This window comes from Bubalus kerabau, chromosome 6 (assembly GCF_029407905.1).
Source record: "Bubalus kerabau isolate K-KA32 ecotype Philippines breed swamp buffalo chromosome 6, PCC_UOA_SB_1v2, whole genome shotgun sequence".
NCBI classification, from domain to species: Eukaryota; Metazoa; Chordata; class Mammalia; order Artiodactyla; family Bovidae; genus Bubalus; species Bubalus kerabau.
Window position 1 is genome coordinate 15,465,412 of NC_073629.1, and position 19,634 is coordinate 15,485,045.

A 19,634-nucleotide genomic window follows, 5' to 3' on the forward strand; every position below is an offset into this window, starting at 1 on the left:
GATAATGGTGATACTTGAAGAACTTTGTGAATATACTAAAAAGCAATGAATTTTACCTGTAAGATACTCATTCAAAAAGAGTAAATTTTTACAGTATGTAAATTATAGCTCAATTTTTAAAAAAAGGAAAAAATAAACACAGTGTAATGTCAGTCATAATCCTACCAACACTGTGTTTTGGGGAGACAACACAAGGGGAAAACAACGTTTTTAAATCTGAAATTCATTTGTAAAAACACACCTGACAATATAAGCAAAGGAATGTAGGAATATGGGCTTGCCCTAACAGACATTAATGTAGGCATAATATTGTTATAACGACATTATAGTAAAAGAAAAAATTGATTCATGCAATAGAAAAGTGCAGAAATATGACACATAATTTCATATATAATAAAGGTGGCATTTGTATGGAAAGGACATTTATTAAATGCTGAAGGAAAAACACTATTTATTTGACTTTCAAATGAATTTGTATTCTATTAATCCTATGAGATGGCTTCCCTGGTGGCTCAGTGGTAAAGAACCCGCCTACTAACGCAGGAGAGGTGGGTTCTATTCCTCGGTGGGGAAGATCCCCTGGAGAAGGAAATGGCAACCCATTCCAGTATTCTTGCCTGGGAAATCCCAGAGACAGAGGAGCCTGGTGGGTTATAGTCCATGGGGTCACAAAGGGTTGGACACGACTTCGCGACTAAATATCAATCCTACCACAATGTAAACGTATTTGAAAAATACCATTATACTTCATTTACTCCATCTAGAGACTCCTTGCTGCTCCAAGATACCCTACATGCTGGTCATCTCTGGCTTTCAGAATCAACTCAACCGGTATCCAAGGGCTTTCCGGATCCCGCCCGGCACTCGGCCAGTTCAACCGTAAGTAGGCAGATCCAGAACACGGTGTTTCATAACAAACGCTGGATCACTCCTCCAACCCTCACCCGGAAGTTTAGTTTCCGTTTCTTTCAAATACCTGCCTGTAAGCTCCACCAAGTTGAGCATTCTGTCTTCTTCATCTTTGCTTATCACACAGTCCTATTCTATGTAATTGCCCGCGTGCCTCCCCCGCCACATTATAACTAACAGAAAGGGAGGACCCGCGGCTGGTTTGTCTTTATATGCCTCGCTCTTAAAATGGGGCTAGGCGCACAGAAATGAAGAAAAAAAAAAATTCTTCGAATAACCTTTGAGAAGAGGAATCGTTTCTATTTTCCTAAACATGTAACTGAAACGTGAAGTTCGTAAAAGTCGTGGGAAAGCACACTTCCAAGCCACAGGCTGGGACTCCACAGGAATTTGTGGAGTAAGTGAATTTGGGGTAAAACCTGTTTAATTCCCTGACTCATGCGTATTGTCTTCTAGGCTACCAACTTGCCCACAGCAAAGATGAATTCTTGCCCCAATTCTTCCTTAATATGAGGTTTAACAGCCATCTTTTTCAAGGGCAAGGCGCAAGCAGGAAGGTCACACCCTAGAGGCTCCCACAACTCCAGATGCCTTGAAATCAGAGTCCAATAGGAATAGACGTTTACACCGGAACCGCTTTGCCTCACGACCGGAAGAGGCTCTGCGTAAGGGCGTTGGGGGCGGAAGTGACGGGAGGGTGGTAGTGGAGTAGTTGGCGGGTGGTTGATCAGACCCGGTCGCCATGTCCGCGGGGAGCGCGACACATCCTGGAGCCGGCGGGTAAAGCTTCGCGGGAGAGGGCATCTCGGGGAGCGTGGGGAGCAGGAGAGGCAGAGGGATCATGGGAAGCAGCGTATGGGTGGAAGGGCCCTGAGGTGGGAAGTGGACATATTGGAGGGCCGGACCTTTGGGGCAAAGGGTGGTGAGCAGGCCTGGAGTCCCTGGAAAAGGCCGGCGGGGATCAGAAAGAGGAGAAAAGCAGGGACTTCGGGAAGGCCGAACTAAGGGGGAGGCGGAAACGAGGACGTATGGGACAGAGTGGAATCTTAATAGGGATGACGGAGGAGAAAGGAAGTAGATTCTGGAACGAGGTTGGAAGAAGTATTTGGGGAAATGTTGCAGTAGTTCTAAGGAGAGACGGTAATTCCATTTCTGATAGGAGAGTCGAAATTGTAAAGGGAGCATGATAGCGGGGAAATAGCGTGTTAAGGTGTCGTAAGGGGAGAAAAATATAACTGAAAGCTTTGATGGGGCCTAATATTTTTTCTTTTACTTCCGTAGGCGCCGCAGCAAATGGGACCAACCAGCTCCAGCCCCCCTTCTGTTTTTGCCACCGGCGACCCCAGGCGGGGAGGTTACCAGCAGTGGGGGAAGCCCGGGGGGCTCCACAGCTGCACCCTCTGGAGCCTTGGATGCTGCTGCTGCTGTGGCGGCCAAGATCAATGCCATGCTCATGGCCAAAGGAAAGCTGAAACCAACTCAGAATGCTGCTGAGAAGGTATTTGAAGTTAAGGGGACTCTGCTAATTGCAGTATTAATGGGGATTCTTTTGTAATGTCCCAATAATTTGGATGAATGAAAGAGAAAACAGGGATACAGTAATTAAAGATACTTATATTTGAAATGTATTTGATGATATCTTGTGATTTGTTTTTAGGAGGCAGTGTGATCGAATTTATTTCACTTAGTTCAGCTTAAGTTCTATGTATATGACAAGAATACTGGAGTGGGTTGCCATTGCCTTCTCCAGGAGATCTTCCTGACCCAGGGATTGAACCCTGGTCTCCCGCATTGTAGGCAGATCCTTTACTGTCTGAGCCACCAGGGAAGTCATAATTATCTAAAGCAGTGGTGTAGTATGTTTTTTGATAACATGTACGTTTTCCCTGAAGTCAGAAGAGAAATTCAGATAAATCGGGTGGTTTAAATTGTCGTGTCCAGTTAAAAAGCTGTAGATTCAGATATCTAATGACTGCCTAACTGAAGTGCAGTTAAACATGAACTAAAATGATTAATTGATATGTGAGTTGTTCTGCTGTTTTCATACAAATTAGGAAATTATTTGGTCGTTTTATAAAATCCCTGTTATAATTAGAAGCTTACAGCTGAAATGGGTCTGAACTTTGAAGCCTTTATCTTGCTGCAGAATGCAAGAATTTTCCTACAGAATAAGGAGCACAGTTCTGTTTATATTGCTAGAATACAAGCTTTGCGGTCAGGGGGAGAAACAGCCTTGTGACAAGTATGGAGTGGATTATTGTCGCCAGTTTATAGATACGGAACATTAGGTTCATGAATAGAAAGTTAACTTGTCTTAGACCTGGAAATGGTAGATGCAGATGTCTGACTTCAGTGTCACCTCAGACTCGGGGTGTTTAGCTTTTGTTTGGAGTTGGAGAATTCAGTTTGTTCCAAGACAGCCCATTCCGTTGTAGTTTTCATGTGAAAAACAATTATTTTGGTTTAATTAAAATTGCCTTCCTTGGTACCTGTGAAGAGTTCTGCTTGAAAATGCAATGCATGTGGTGATGGATATGTTAATTAGTGTGTTTGGTGGTAATTATTTCACACTGTGTGTGTATATATTTATATCAAAATGTAAAATTGTACACCTTAAATGTTTACAGTTTTGTCAGTTGTACTTCAGTAAAGCTGGGTGGGCTGGGGGGAGAAAAGAAAAGCAATTCCTCAGCCTTCCAGTTTGTCAATAGATAATATCTATCAGTAGGCCAGAAGCTGTGTGGATGTTTTAATGCTTGAGTTCTGTGGCTTTGGTGAAAACTTGTAGCGAATTGGAAGTTTGTTATTCATTGTATTTTTTTGGTTTGAAGAGATCATGTGAGTCAATTGTTTCTTTGTAAAATCTAGAAGGAAATACTGAAAGCACATTGATGGAGATGGATGCTTGAATGTTAAAATTATTAATATTGATGTTACTCATTTAGACTTATTTTTTCTTCTAAAAAAGTAATCTCTAAAATGGTAATTGAACCCAGCACATGGTGCACAAATACTGGATTTAGAATCAGAATACCTACATATGAAACCTAGAATCCCCAGTTACTGGTTGTAAATTTCAAGATTTAGTTCCTTGGTTATGTTAGCCACATTAGTCGACGTGTGGATGGTGACACCCATATTGGACTGGCAAGTGGAAAACAAAGTTCTGCTGGACAACACTGATATGCACCTTTAAAGGCATAAGGATTCAGTGAGATAAGGTGTGTAAATGCATTCTGAAAGTCAGTAAAGGAAAAGAGATATTGTTGAGTTTAGTTTGCTTCCAAATTTTTAAAATCCCTAATGTGCAAATAAATAATCTGTATTTTACCTTCTTTGTGCTGTCCATGGCAACTAAGGGTTGGGGAAGGCCATCTTGAGGTTAAAGTTTTTGAGATAACACTCAAAGTCAGCTACCTGGAGTTGCCTGTAGTTTATTTTAATTATTTTAGGGGGACATGTCACATAGCTTGTGGGATCTTAATTCCCCAACCTGGGATTAAACCCAGGCCCTCAGCAGAGAAAGCTTGGCATCCTAACCACTAGACCACCAGGGAATTCCCTGTAGTTTATTTTTAAAATTTTTAAATTTTATTAACTTTAAAAAAGTATAGTTGATTTACAAAGTTATGCTAATTTCTGCTGTACAGCATTTTTTTCTGTTTTACTTTTTATTGAAGTATAGTTGGTTTTACAGTGTCGTGGATTTGCCCATAGTTTAAATTGAGAGAAAACAGTCGGGTTTTAGAATCTTACTTGTCTTTTCATTCATTCTCTTTGTTCTTCCTTAAGAGAGTAATGGGATGTGAACTGGATACAATTTAAGGATTTCTGAGGTTTCTGTAGGAATAGAATTTTTTTGTATTGTGACCTAGTGTTGGCACACAGGCAGCTTTCTGTTACACGGATGAGATGTGTGCGTAGTTGGGCTCAGGTTGTGCATGGACTCTACCCTATATTTTACTACACCTGTAGCTATCTAATTGAGCAGTAAAGCATCATAACTTGGCCTTTAATTTTCCTTATGGAGATTGCAGCTTTTAGTCCATAGCGTTTCTGTAATCATATGGTCATAAAAATGCACACAGGGCCAAGGTTACAAAGATATCTAATGATGGCCTTCAAGTAAATTGACTGTACTTGGTGTCATTTTATGGAGGTTTTGTTTGCTTTTTTATTTTGTTGATGACGAATGACCAAGGAATATTTCCAGGTGTGTTTGCTAGGTGGAGGGGATCGGTAAGGAGTTAGTGGCACTTGGGAAAGTGTAGTTTTAAATTGAACAGCAAAGAGATTATTTCGTCATATGAACTTTTTAATGTAATTTCTCCTGTTACAGCTTCAGGCCCCTGGCAAAGGCCTAACTAGCAATAAAAGCAAGGATGACCTGGTTGTGGCTGAAGTAGAGATCAACGATGTGCCTCTCACGTGTAGGAACTTGCTGACCCGAGGACAGACTCAAGATGAGGTATGGAGATGTTGGGCCTCTGTGGGGAAGGTGGTGGGTGGATGTAGTGTCAGAAAAACAAGGCCTTTAAACACAAACAGGAGTCAGATTTTTATTAGTGGTTTTGGGTCTGCAAAGTCAGGATCGGGTTTAACTGTGGAAGAACTTACTCGTGACAGTAAAGAAACAGATAGGGGTGAATTCTTGAGTTAGCTTCAGTTAAAATTTCAGGTAATAGGAGGGAACTCAGTCCTACATATTGATGGCGTGAATGAATGGGGGAAATCTATATCCTGCACCCTGTCATTGAACTCAGTGAGTTGCCGGATCATCCAATGCATTGTTTGCTTTTTAGATCAGCCGACTTAGTGGGGCTGCAGTGTCAACTCGAGGGAGGTTCATGACAACTGAGGAGAAGGCCAAAGTAGGACCAGGGTAAGTATGCATATCCTATACTTTGGGGAACAGTTGGACATAGGATTCACAGTAGCTTCATGTTTGTCATTTGTAGGGAATATGTGTACATGCTTGCTTGGTTAGTAGCTATACACACGCGCATGTGCGCGCACTCACTTGATAGCAGAATTTGAGACATCTCGAAACAGATGTAAGAAGTATTGGCAGCTGTTTCTTTCCTCTTGCTGTTTGGTTTTTTACTTGACAGTTAATGCATTTACTGGAGGAAATAAATTAGACTAAACTGAAAGAAGACAGTAGTTGTTAATATTTACTGTATATCTAAATTTTTTTCTATGGAAATATTTCCCCCAACAAGTGGGTTCCTACTTTGTCATAATCTCCCTTTTAGAAAAATCCTTTTATCGGATTCCTTATTACCACTGTGATGATTATAGGTTGTAAGTTGTCCATATAAAGGTTTCATCTCAGTTTAGTTTCATTACTTCCATTATCCAGTTTTTGAGGGTAGGTATTCAGGCAGTGCAACATTTTTCATATTGGCTTAAACTAAATATAATTAGGAGGCAAAATTTGCTCTCTGCTCCTAGCTAAGACCGTATTTTAACCTTGCATATGTGCTGGTTGCTGTTTTAAACATTTTTTTCCTTAAACACAGTTATATTTTGCCTACAGCTTTTTATTAGTATGGTTGTTGATCACTTTCTTTATTATTATAATCACAATTTAAGTGAGTTTATGGTTTTGTTTTGTTATTTTTGGATGTATTGGGTCTTCGTTGGACTTGAGTTGCAGCAAGCAGGAGCTACTCTTTGTTGTGGTACCTGGGCTTCTCATTGTGGTGGCTTCTCACGTTGCGGAACATGGGCTCTACGTGCGTGGGCTTCAGTAGTTGCTGCCCACCAGCTTCGTTGCTCTGCAGTGTGTGGCATCTTCCCAGACCAGGGATCGAACCCATGTCCTCTGTATTGGCAGGCATCTTCTTAACCACTGAACCACCAAGGAAGCCCCACGTTATGTTTAGAGGCTAAAGAGTCTTCTCAGTTGGGTGTGGACCTTTAAAGAAATATGCGTGTATGTATGTATATATATATGCCACCACTCTTGGCACATTAGGTTGGATAGCCAAGAGCCCTTTTGTCCATAACTTCCTAGACAGCCAAAAGAAAGAAATTCTGTTCTCAAACATTGGGTTATCCAGAAGACTAGAGATTAATGTTCATGAGCCTATAAGAGCATATTTGATCCCTGTGTGGCCCCATTTACTTTAAGCAGCCAGCAAAGTATTCATTCACCAGCTATAAAACCATGTTCTTAGAAATTTAACTAGCAACAGCCATTTTCATGTATATGGTCTCCTTTACTTATTTAGAAACATTCGAGTGATACCAGATTAGGTTTGGTGACCCATTTGACCCCTTTGGTTGGGACCAGCTTACTATCATCATTTTAATATTCTCTTTATAGGGATCGTCCATTGTATCTTCATGTTCAGGGCCAGACACGGGAATTAGTGGACAGTAAGTAATTGTTTTGACTCACATACTGCTTTTTGTGAAGAGCAAAGTATTACATGTAATAAGTTGGCAAACTGTTTGTTCCTGGTGGCTGTTTTAACTCTTCTTTATGAACTACTCATAAATATATTTGGGTAGTCCATAAAATGGATTAAAAACAGAAGTAACTGAGGATTGGCCTGTGTTTATCATTGTTGTTTATCTGTTTGTTCATTTCTTTAATGTAGTACCTTACTCTCTGTGTTTTTCCCTAGGAGCTGTAAACCGAATCAAAGAAATTATTACCAATGGGGTAGTCAAAGCTGCAACAGGGACGAGTCCAACTTTTAATGGTGCAACAGTCACTGTCTATCACCAGCCAGCACCCATTGCACAGCTGTCTCCAGCTGTTAGCCAGAAGCCTCCCTTCCAGTCAGGGGTATGTTTTATGGAGAGATCATTAACAGTGTTATCATTTCTGTAAAAATGATATATGCCAAATACTATAGGGAGTATGAAGAAAAAAATAAAACCCTGAAGTTCCAACCTAAAAGTTTACCCCGTTGATAATCCTATTAATGGACCATTCAGGTTAGTGAACATCTGAACACACATCTCTTTATACTGATACATTCTAGATGTCAACTTTTTTATTTGGGCCAGTATGAAAACTGTAGCCTGGGAGATAGTGGCTCAAATAATTCTCAGAGACTGTTCCAGAGAGATAGAGGGGAAGGACAGTATATATGTGATTTTGGTAAAGTGGGAGTACATGTAATTAAGCATGTTTATTTTTTAGAAAGTTCTTCTGGTCTCATAAAGCTTCTGCTAGTCACGAGAAATAGTCATCACCATGAAGGATTTTAGTGCTTTTCTAGGTACAAGGAGATGTAAAAATTAGACTCATAGAATCAGCTCTTGAGAATAGCTAGCTATTTGAAGACTTGTCCTGCCAGTTTTCTGGGAGCGCAAGAGTGCCTCATTTCTGTTTTCCACCCTGAACGCCTTTCAGAGGGTACTGAAGGTCAGCAGTGGCCGCAGCACATGATTTAATCCTTGCAGAGGGAGATGGCAAGTGCCGGTGTGTGGTTGACACAGAAAAGGGACTGATAGATCAAAGAGTACACATACTGTGCATTTTGAAGTTAGTGCTTTGGTTTAAATTAGTAAACTGGAGGACTAAGAAGGCTGAGTCTGATGAAGCAAGACTCTGCTGATACAATCCTCCTAGAAAAAAAGGGTTGGAGAGAGCAGCCCTCCGTGTGTTGTAGAATATCACAGGGTTGACTGTACGACCCGACATTCTACTCCAGTTTTACAGGAGACTGTCTTTGCTATTTCTTACACAGTAAGTGGATATACTTAGTATTGAATCTTGGGTTCTCACTTCTTAAGTAGATTTCACTGAACAGAGTAAGATGTTCATGTTGTAGGTATGAACATGGAATATGTGGTTTGTGTTTAAATTAAGCAACTTGATAGGGTTTATTTTTTAGGTTCATGGTAGGAATTACACGGAGTGGGGGGGCATCTTTATTCTGGAAGTGATTGAAAGTATCTGGAGGATTAAAGTATTTTGCCTAATAATTTTCATTTTTAGGATTTATTTATGTATTCTGTTTTAATTAGAGATATTCTGTTCTTCTGCAGATGCATTATGTTCAAGATAAATTATTCGTGGGTCTTGAACATGCTGTGCCCACTTTTAATGTCAAGGAGAAAGTGGAAGGTCCAGGCTGCACCTATTTGCAGCACATTCAGATTGAAACAGGTGCCAAAGTCTTCCTACGAGGGAAAGGCTCAGGCTGCATTGAGCCAGCATCTGGCCGAGAAGCTTTTGAACCTATGTACATTTACATCAGGTATGGGATGGATAGAGCCAAGGATATTTGGATACTTGTCAGCTGATCAGTACAGGCAGAAATGACTCAAGAGGAGCAAGAGAATATGAACTTAATAAATAGTAGCATTAGGAACTTAAGTAAATAATAGCAGTAATCGCTTTGTAATTAATAAAAACTGAAGTAGAGGTATGATTGGATTTTTTAGTATTTACATCTTTGGGGTTTTTTTTTTTTTAATTAATTTTTTTTTATTTTTAAACTTTACATAATTCTGTTAGTATTTACATCTTTGGGTTTTATAAGAGTCTGTGATCATTAAATGAGCTGCGGTAAGCTTGAAATAACTTTCATTTAAACCTATGACAATATTAATACATTTTAAAATAATTTTAGTGATCTTTAGGTTTTGTTTATATCAAGAAATACCGTTGCTCAAAGAAGGAGAACATAACATTTATGGTAATGATATTAGTTACATCTTGAAGGGCTTAAGGACTATTTTTGTGTTATTCAGAAACTTAGATTTGTGCTACATTGACTATACTGCGTTTATAAAACAGCATACAAAGTGGAAGCAGAATTCTGTATCTTTTCTTTTTCTTTCTTTCCAATTTATTGGTTTCTTATGTCTTTACAGTCATCCCAAACCAGAAGGCCTAGCTGCTGCCAAGAAGCTCTGTGAGAATCTCTTGCAAACAGTAAGTTATATTTATCTGTCTGAAACTCATTTAGATCTACTGCCATCTTGGACTGTGCCTTAGCTATTTTTCTACCTGTATGAGTTTCCTAGGCCTCCCATATCAAATTCCCACAAACCAGATGACTTAATACAACAGACCTTTATTCTCTCATAGTTCAGGAAGCCAGAAGTCCAAATTCAAGATGTGGGCAAGCTTGGTTCCTTCTGAAGGCTCCGAGGGAGAATCCATTCCATTCCTCTCAACTTAGCTTGTTAATAATTAACCTGCAGTCCTTGGCATTCTTTGCCTTGTGTCAAACTGACTCTGCCTCCATCTTCACCTGGCCTTTCCTGTGTCTCTCTTATCTCCTCTCATAAGAAGGAGGAGATTCGATTTTACGGTCCACTCTAATCCACCATGACTGCAACTTAATGATCTCCATCTGTAAAGACCTTGTTTCCAAACGAGGTCATATTCCAGTGTTCTTGGCAGACATAAATTTGGTAGGGGGTTGGAACAACACTTCAAACTACTGCATTATTCCAGCAACTGATACTCTCTGTAAGGAAGTCAGACTCCCCTAGCCAGGGTCACTGTTGACTTGCATTTCTTCTTCAGGAGCTATTTCAGTATGACATGTCCACTATATAGTATCATACAGTCTCAGTGTTGTCAGTTATTTAAATACCACTATTAATCCTGGTCAGGTTGTTTATGATCTTAATTCCAAATTTAATATTAGCTTTAGATGAGGTTGGTTGAGTTATCACAGTTGGAAGCCAGACATCCTTTGCGGTATCCTTTGGGCTTCTTTGTCCGTTCTGTTTATCCTATAATCAAATAACCAGAAGTTAAAATAAACTGTAGGTTTTTTTATAGCACCTAAAGGAAATCAGGTTCGAGGGGTTGAATATGTTCAATCTTGCATTATTTGGTAATTTAAGGAATTTGGTATCAGGCGTCTCAGGATGAAGCTGTTATTTCCTTTGCTTTTGTAAGGTATCGTGATTTACCAACCCTTGTCTCATATAACTTCCTTGACCAGTTCCTCTTCTTTTTCTTTGTTGTTACTTACTAAGTAGCAACAAAGTTGGACTTAGTAAGATCCTTACAATGAAGAACTGGATGGAAGAGGTAATAAACCTTCATTAAACCATGAGCTCCTTGAGAGCAAATTACCCAATAAATAAAAGAATGAATGGTTTCTCTACAGTTAAACAGAAAACTTAGAAATATCTTAACTGCTTAATTTCTGAGGCTCTGTGAATGATTTTCTACCCTAGAATTGGGTCAGTTGGGATGGGGGGTTAGGATGCTCCCCTCAAATTGCTTCCCTAATGCTGCAGACCCCAGTTCGATCCCTGGGTTGGGGAAGATCCCCTGGAGAAGGGAAAGGCTACCCACTCCAGTATCCTGGCCTGGAGAATTCCCATAGTCCATGGGGTTGCAAAGAGTCAGACATGACTGAGCGACTTTCACTTCACTTAGGGTGCTCCTGATGTCCATGTCTCTTGTTCCCCAAACCTGGGTTAGTAATTTATTGGTGTGCCTTATTAGAATTAAGAGTGTGTGTGTGCTCAGTTGTGTCTGACCCTTGGTGATCCCATAGACTGCAGCCCACCAGACTCCTCTGTCCGTGGGATTCTCCCAGCAAGAATACTGGAGTAGGTTGCCATTTCTTCCTTCAGGGAATCTTTCTGACCCAGGGAATCTAACCCATGTCTTCTGCATTGGCAGGTGAATTCTTTACCACTGAACTACCTGGGAGGCCCCCAAATTTAGGTTAAACAAGTCTAATAAATTTGATTGAAACATTGATAGAAATGTTTTGGCTTCTAATTTGCTTTGATCCTAGAATTATATATCCTTTTATATACTAAGTGAATTGAGTGTTCTGTATTGATTTGTTTTCCCTTCACTTTTCAGGTTCATGCTGAATACTCTAGATTTGTGAATCAGATTAATACTGCTGTACCTTTACCAGGTGTGTATGTCTTGAAGTGGTAAAAAATATTTTGGTAGTGACATTAATGAATAAAGTAAGATACTTGAAGTTAAAGTAACTGTGCCAGGGCACTAATAATATTCACTTTAACTTAGGGTAATTTGGAAAGCCATTTGTGCCTCAGTAGTTTTCTTCCCTAGAGATTAAGTTTAATATTCAGCTAAAATGTCTCATTCTGCTGCAGCTGATTAAACACTTTTTTTCTTCCCCCTCAGGCTATACACAACCCTCTGCTATAAGTAGTGTCCCTCCTCAGCCACCATATTATCCATCCAATGGCTATCAGTCTGGTTACCCTGTTGTTCCCCCTCCTCAGCAGCCAGTTCAACCTCCTTATGGAGTACCAAGTATAGTGCCACCAGCTGTTTCTTTGGCACCTGGAGTCTTGCCAGCATTACCCACTGGAGTTCCACCTGTGCCAACACAATACCCGATAACACAAGTGCAGCCTCCAGCTAGCACTGGACAGGTAGGATGCCTGGATATGAAATCTGAGACCGTTGAATTAGGAAAAATTGGGGCAGGGAGGGGGTGGAAAGGTGGTGGTATTATTCAGAAGCAACTGGAATTCGAAGTGTTTCTTCCTGTGTTCCCACCATCGAACTACCTGAATACTTTGGAAAAAGTGTGTACATGTGTATATTTATCCTAAAGTTTACAGTTTTATAACTTTTGCCACCAAATACTACTTTAGAGCACAAGTTGTTGAGCTTTTCACGAAGGGCTGGAAGATAAATATTTTAGGCTTCGTGGGCCATACAGTTTCTGCCATAACGACTGCATTCTTGCTGTAACAGAAAAGCCATCGCTACACGAGGAAATGGATGAGCATGACCGTGTGCTAATAACTTGATTTACAGAAACAGATAGCAGGCCAGAATCATAGTTGACGTGTCCTGGGCTTTGCAGTGTTAAAGTTCTCATGGACTAGGGCTGGCATACCACACTCGTCTAAATGATTGGAACTGATTGGCTAATCTTAGAAGAAATATATCATATACAGGTGTTCTAGGCCAAGAGGTATATGAGCTTCCTAAATGAAAGGATTATAAATGCTGGTATATATTTCTCAAGCTAGGAAAGTAGAATATTAGAAAAAGAATAAATAGCCACCTCATTTAGATTATGTACTCTTCTTAGAGGCAGGGGAAAGAGTGATGAAAGCATGGTAATGGATTTATGGCAGGTCCTCCTCTGTGGGCCTCTCATAGTGTACCCATGCCAGAGAAAACAGCCTCGAACCATTGCCCAGTCTCTTTACTTGTGGGCTGTGAGCGCTGAAAGCGGTTGTACAGGGTGAAACCAAGAACGGGCTTATGAACTCAATTCTGTTTGTGGTCCCCTAGTCATAATTATTTCACCTTACATTTAGGCAGAGCTATAGTTCTGCAGCTTTGAGCCACATTCTCTTGTAATTGGGAAGCAATATAGCAGAATGGTTAAGAATATGGGTTTAGAGAGAGACTGGCAGGGTCCATGATGCTTCCCCATTTTTGAACTGTGTGATCTTCGCAGAGAACTTAATCTATCCAGGCTCTAGTTTTCCTTGTATATAAAATGGCATAATCATTATATCCCAGAGTTGCAAGGATTAAGTAAGCAGTCAGTAAATATTAGCTGTTATTAAAGAAAGTTTTCCTTTTAGAAGTGCTTGTTTTTTCTAATATCTATCTTTTCCTTTTCGGAACAACCTCTTAAAACTATTATACTTGTTCTTGACATAGTTTATCCATGGAAATGATAGATGAAGTTGTACTTGCCACACAAGCCTTAGCAGCATTTATGGTCCAGAAAGAGCTAATTACATTGATTAAAGGGCCTTAAATAAGAGAATGTTCTTGCTTGAGAACTTCTGAACTAAGTATGTGACTGGAGTGTCTGTCGTTTGTTCCTGATCATGTGTGCTTCTGATGGCAAAAATGTGCAGCAGGTTTTTCCTGAGAGTTCAAAACATTGTAGAGTTTTTCAATTTCATGTTAGCTGCTGTGGAGGTAGGAAGACTAGGTGGTACTGTTACCAAATTATACTTGAAGGAAACTTAGGACCAGAAGATTAAAGATTTATATGCATCATATTGATCCCAAGTATATTGTAAACATCCTTTAGTTAATTTGTTAGTTGGGCATTCTCACACTTTTTCCTCCTCGGTTTGTTTTGGTCCCAGAGTCCGATGAGTGGGCCTTTTATTCCTGCTGCTCCTGTCAAAACTGCCTTGCCTGCCGGCCCCCAGCCCCCACCCCAGCCCCAGCCCCCACTCCCAAGTCAACCCCAGGCACAGAAGAGGCGATTCACAGAGGAGCTACCAGATGAACGAGAATCTGGACTTCTTGGATACCAGGTTAAATAAAATATCCTATCTTACTTTTTTCATCTTACCTTACTGTATTCTCCCTTTAAAGAAAGATAAGTTCACATCTGTGTCAACTGTCCTCCCAATACTAGGATTTCTGCATTCTGGAATCCATTTAAATAAGATATTTATCCTTAGGGATTAAGTTAAACCAACATGATTCCCTTTGGGTGGGTTTTGTCTTTGGGTCAGTGTGATAAGCGAATACAAAGCTCTCCACCTAGAGAGAAGTCTCCTATGACTAGCATCTGGAAGTTCTGTAGAATTCTGCACTTCCTCTTTATACAGCAGACTCTTGAAGCCTCTTACAGCTTGTAGTGAAATGAGTAGGGAAGAACTGTTACTCTACCAATATATGGTTTGTATTTAAAACCTTGGCACTGTTCTTTTTCTCCCTGCTAAACAAGAGGGTGGTGTCATTCTCCAATTCCTACACCCCTGAAAAAACGATAGCCAGAAATGCAGTGATTCTGTGCATGGATGTGATTATAAACTCATTCACTGATGAGTCTTTTTAGATTATTAAAATACGTAATTTTGGTACAGTCTTGTTTTATCCGGAGAAGTACTTTACCAGAATCCTCTGAAGCATTCTTTGAACCAAACATTCTTTGGAGCATTTTTGTAGTTTATAACTAGATTTATACAAACCAGTTAAGTCATAGATAATTGAAAACATAAAGACATAGCATAATGAAGCACAAAATCTCTGGCCAGGTCCTACAGAGAAAAGTGATAGTCTGTGCTCTGAGTATAGTTAACTCCAAATCCCAGAGAGCCGTGTAGTACAGCTTACTGCAGTTGATCAGAAAGATGAGGCACTTGACAGTTACATTAAGGAGCTAAAGTCGATACAGCAGTTGTAGATTTGCTAATGCCACTGTATTTTTCTGCTCATAGCATGGACCCATTCATATGACTAATTTAGGTACAGGCTTCTCCAGTCAGAATGAGATTGAAGGTGCAGGATCGAAGCCGGCAAGTTCCTCAGGCAAAGAGCGAGAGAGGGACAGGTAAGTTAGTTGGAACATAATTATATGGATATGTTCAGATGCTATTTTTTTTTGCAACATTAATGTGAATAATGATTGTTGCTACGAGCACCCATGTTAAACTGAAATGAAATCATTTGGATCAAATAATCTCCTGTTCATTGTAATGGATGTGGTAATGGAAAATATGATGATACCCTTTACACAGTCTTAGAATCACTTACACTCAGCCTTGAATAGTTCAGTACTTGATTATTCAGGTATCTGCCTTTATTTTTTTTTGTCTGTGTCTTAGCCGTTTTCCTAAGGATAGACAGTAAAAGAAGTATTACACAATCAAACCATTTTTGCTACTTAGAATCATAGAATATCATGGATGGAGGTACTTGAATGAGAGTCCAGCCTGCAACCCAGTGCTTGGATTCTCCTCTCCTATATTATGTTAGCCTTCACAAGATGGAGCTGGTTTTTATCACAACAGTTCATTCTTTGTGGTTTTTTTTTTTCCCCATAAGAATATCATACTTTCTTTTTTTTTTCATACTTTAATTCTTGATGCATCATTTTATAAACTGCCTATAAATATGTACTGTGATTGGCAAATCCCATTAGTGGATATACCATGTTTTACAGTAGTTGAAAGTATACAAAGGCATATTCAAACAGAACAGTTGGAACAATTACTTTCAGGTCATGACAAGGATAATTTGCATTGGAAAGACCTCTTTTTTTTCTTTTATTTTGAAGTATAGTTTATTTATAATGTTGCATTAGTTTTAAATGTACAACAAAGTGATTCACTTGCTGTGCATACATATCTTTTTTTTTTTTTTTCAGATTCTTTTCCCTTTGAGATTATTCCATAATGTTAAATATAGTTCCCTATTACAACTTTAATTTATGTTTATTTACTCATTCTATTATAATCTTACAACTTTTGTTTTTGGCCACACTGCATGGCTTGTGAGATCTTAGTTCCCTGAGCAGGGGTTGAACCCAGGGCACTGGTAGTGAAAGTGTTGGGTCCTAGCCACTGGACTGCCAGGAAATTTCCTAATCTTACAACTTGATAATTGCTTGAAGAATATGGTGTCAGGTAGAAAGGGTTGAAATTAATGGTTAAAATGAACTTTTATTTGCAGATTATATTGTTATTCAACTTCTTATCTACTGGAAAGGTTGAATGTGTCTGAAAAATTATTTTTAACTTTTAACAGGCAGTTGATGCCTCCACCAGCCTTTCCAGTGACTGGAATAAAAACAGAGTCTGACGAAAGGAATGGGTCTGGGACTTTAACAGGGAGTCATGGTGAGTAAGGTGTAGCTGGGGGAGCAAGGAAATGGCTAAGACTGGTCTTAAGCTATTAGTTTTCTAATCTGATATTCATTCAGGTTGACTTATTCAGGTGTTTAATCCAACCTCTATAATCTGTTGGCTAATGAGAATACTTTTTTTGTTTGTTTGTTTATAAGGACATCATATAGTTACACAGCCTTTTATTTTCAACCGACGTGTGTCTAGAAAAGAGTCAGTCGACTTACATTTTATACATAGCATCAGTGACATTTAGGAAAAAGTAATGATTGGTAGGTCATTTCAAAATTTTGTTGCCTTTGTTGTTTGAATACCTGGAGGTAACCTGATGTAGACTTAAAAGATTTTCGTGTTGGGAGCTGAGCTACCTCTCACTTTACATCTCTTACTTATTGGTTGGGAATGGTCAACCAGTGTCTTTTTTAAAATGATGCTTCTTAGTATCTCAGAACTCTAAATTTGGAGAGGTCCGTAAATGGGATTATTTTTTTGTTCTTTGCCTGTAGTCGTAAAAATGAACAGAAGAAAATACATTTTTTTCTTTTCTTCTTTTCTTTTAACTTTTTAAAGGTGAAATATTAGACTCCAGAGACTTACTTGCTAACTTTCCTTTCTTTTTTTTTTCTTTTTTTTTTTTGTGTGTGTGTTTCTTTTTTCTTTCTCTGTTTTCTTACATGGTTCTGGTGGATTCCCATTTGCTGATGCTGGTGCTGTTTTTCGTGTGATCTTCAACGTTTTTGGGTGACCATTGACCCTGTGACCTCAAAATGGTGTCCAACTAACCACAATTAACATCTTTTTTTTTAATTAACGAATTTATGGTATTATCTTTTTTTTTGTTTTTTCTTCTTGGTGGGGAATGGGGTTGGGGTTATTTTTCTCTCTTCTAGATTATCCCGTCAAGAAAATGAAGACTACAGAGAAGGGGTTTGGCTTGGTGGCTTATGCTGCAGATTCATCTGACGAAGAGGAGGAACACGGAGGTCATAAAAATGCAAGTAGTTTTCCACAGGGCTGGAGTTTGGGATATCAGTATCCTTCATCACAACCACGAGCTAAACAACAGATGCCATTCTGGATGGCTCCATAGGCAACGGTGGAGCAGAGATTTGAGCCTTGGTGACTCTCTAGCAATAATGCATGCATTTGATTTAATAAGACTCTGGGGCCTGTACGGGGAACCATCGTGGACTTTTGCAGAAGTCAGTGATGGGGGAAAAAAAATGGTGATGAGTGTTCCCTTTTTTAAAGGGTTTCCATTCTTTAAAAAAAAAAAATCCTTATTTCTGCAGTGGCATAGCATCTGTTAAAATTTACTTAGAATCACAAATTTGTCTCAAACTTTTTAACAGTTGGTGAAATGTGCTTGTTCAACAGGGTCATTCCAATATACCCTTGACCTGGTCCAGCCTTTTCCAAATGAATAGCCCCTATTCTGACATAAAGCAAGTTTTATTTGTATTTTACTACTGTGGTCAATTTTGATAATAACTGGTTCCAAACAAAGCCTTACTATTTATTAGTGGGTAAATGATTTTAAGACCATCCTTTCCTTTCAGTATTTAAATCTAAAAACTTCCTCATCCCTATTTCATTTTTTGGATTCTTTGTTTTGGAAAATGCAAATGCATTACTAATGCAGAACTGTTGGATATAGCTGAATCCTGGGATATTGAAGGTTTTTTCCATTGGGATGAGTCAAATCGGGTACCTTTCAGGCACTCTTGTCTCAGATAACCATTGCTGTTTTTACTGCCCGTCTAAGCTCCTTGTCTTCAACTGGGTCTGAGAAAATTACTTGATCAAAACCTGGTCAGCACTCATCACAGAAATGACATCCAGTGGTCTGTCTCTCTGAGAACTGGTTGCAGCTGAAAATAGAGAGATTTGACTGCTTGGAGTAAATGGTGGACTTAGTGACTGAAATTGCAACTTGTCCTTTTTCTTGGCATTACAGGTTTTGCCAAAAGAACTTTTTTGTATCAAATATTGATGTGTGAAAGTGAAGGAGCTAGTCTGCTGAACCAGGAGTAGTTTGAGATACTGAACTGTCGTTTTTGCACATTTGAATACTTTGCAGACTGGCTTTGTATAAACGTATCCTCTGGTTTCCTATATGTTGTAAATATTTAGATCATAATTTCCTTATAAATAAATGTATAAATATTCTGCTTGTGGTTTCTTTGTTCTTTATTCCACAACCCATCCATATGTGAAAATTCATAACCTTTTTTACTCATGTGTTTTAGCCGCTCAGTGGTGTCTGACTTTTTGCAACCCTGTGGGCTGTAGCCTGCCAGGTTCCTATATCCATGGAATTCTCCAGGCAAGAACACTGGAGTGGGTAGCCATTCCCCTCTCCAGGGGATCTTCTTAACCCAGGGATCAAACCTGGGTCTCCCTCATTGCAGGCAGATTGTTTACCGTCTGAGCCACCAGGGAAGTCCCAACATAATGCTATTATAGCTCCATCAGAAAAATACATAGACCCAAAAATTTGCATGTAGTTCCAAAAGTTTTATGACTGTACAAAGTAAACCCTTAAAAATTCAAATGAAAATAGAGGATTTTTATGATGGATATTTTTCACTTTCATATTGTTGTCCTCCTTTATTGAACATGGTTAAAGGTACTGAGTGAAGGAAGCATTTTTAACGGAAATACAAATTATTCTTGGAAAAATCTGCTTCAAAAAGAAGGAAGGGTGCAAAAGTTGCAATAGAAAAATTCCCCAGTGTAGTTGTTTGTGCCACCTACAGGTAAATATAGTTGATAACTCCTTCATCTGTGCTGTATTTAAGGCCACCTGAAAACTCTTGGATTATTATTTCCTGTGGGAAGGCATTAAATTCCTTAAAAATTTAAAAAAAAATTCTAAATATTTCACTTAACATTTGCTTAAAATATGTGCAGAAATCTGATTAGTCTAACTAGTTGTCTTTGAGACCTGATTGTCTCAAGTCATTTAAGAACCCAATTCATTGCTCTTGTCCATTTGGGGAAAGTTTTCTTTTTCTGCTGTTAAGCCTTAAACTTGATCTTGGTCCTCTTTTGGGGAGGATTGGTGGGTGTTCGTTTCCTTTGTTTACCCATTATATTTGGCTAAAATTTTTTATATACAGTACTGGGTAAGTTAATTGTGTTAACGCCTTTGTGGGCTTGGGCCCTCAGCAGTGAGG

At 39.2% G+C, this 19,634-nt stretch overlaps 1 protein-coding gene and 2 non-coding genes across 4 annotated transcripts; all 3 read left to right on the forward strand.

Moving 5' to 3' along the window:
* The first annotated feature begins 1,571 nt into the window (after nt 1–1,571).
* Nucleotides 1,572–18,622, forward strand: KHDC4 (KH domain containing 4, pre-mRNA splicing factor). 2 transcript variants are annotated; one of them, XR_008715551.1, is made up of 14 exons: nt 1,572–1,689; nt 2,191–2,407; nt 5,249–5,377; nt 5,712–5,791; nt 7,241–7,293; nt 7,545–7,708; nt 8,920–9,131; nt 9,751–9,811; nt 11,720–11,777; nt 12,014–12,267; nt 13,963–14,136; nt 15,077–15,161; nt 16,358–16,449; nt 17,346–17,402. XR_008715551.1 is itself a non-coding variant. In XM_055584016.1 (14 exons), exons 1-14 carry the CDS (start codon nt 1,652–1,654, stop codon nt 17,543–17,545), a joined length of 1,845 nt encoding a protein of 614 aa, XP_055439991.1. In that variant the 5' UTR covers nt 1,572–1,651; the 3' UTR covers nt 17,546–18,622. The 2 variants fall into 2 exon arrangements, 1 of the variants encoding a protein (XP_055439991.1); XM_055584016.1 differs by having other exon boundaries at nt 15,049–15,161; nt 17,346–18,622.
* LOC129656699 (small Cajal body-specific RNA 4) lies at nt 8,440–8,574 on the forward strand. Its single transcript, XR_008716489.1, has one exon. It is a non-coding gene; the product is annotated as a small Cajal body-specific RNA 4 (non-coding RNA).
* On the forward strand, nt 12,962–13,095 carry LOC129656694 (small nucleolar RNA SNORA42/SNORA80 family). The gene has a single exon (XR_008716485.1). It is a non-coding gene; the product is annotated as a small nucleolar RNA SNORA42/SNORA80 family (small nucleolar RNA).
* Nucleotides 18,623–19,634: the final 1,012 nt, after the last annotated feature.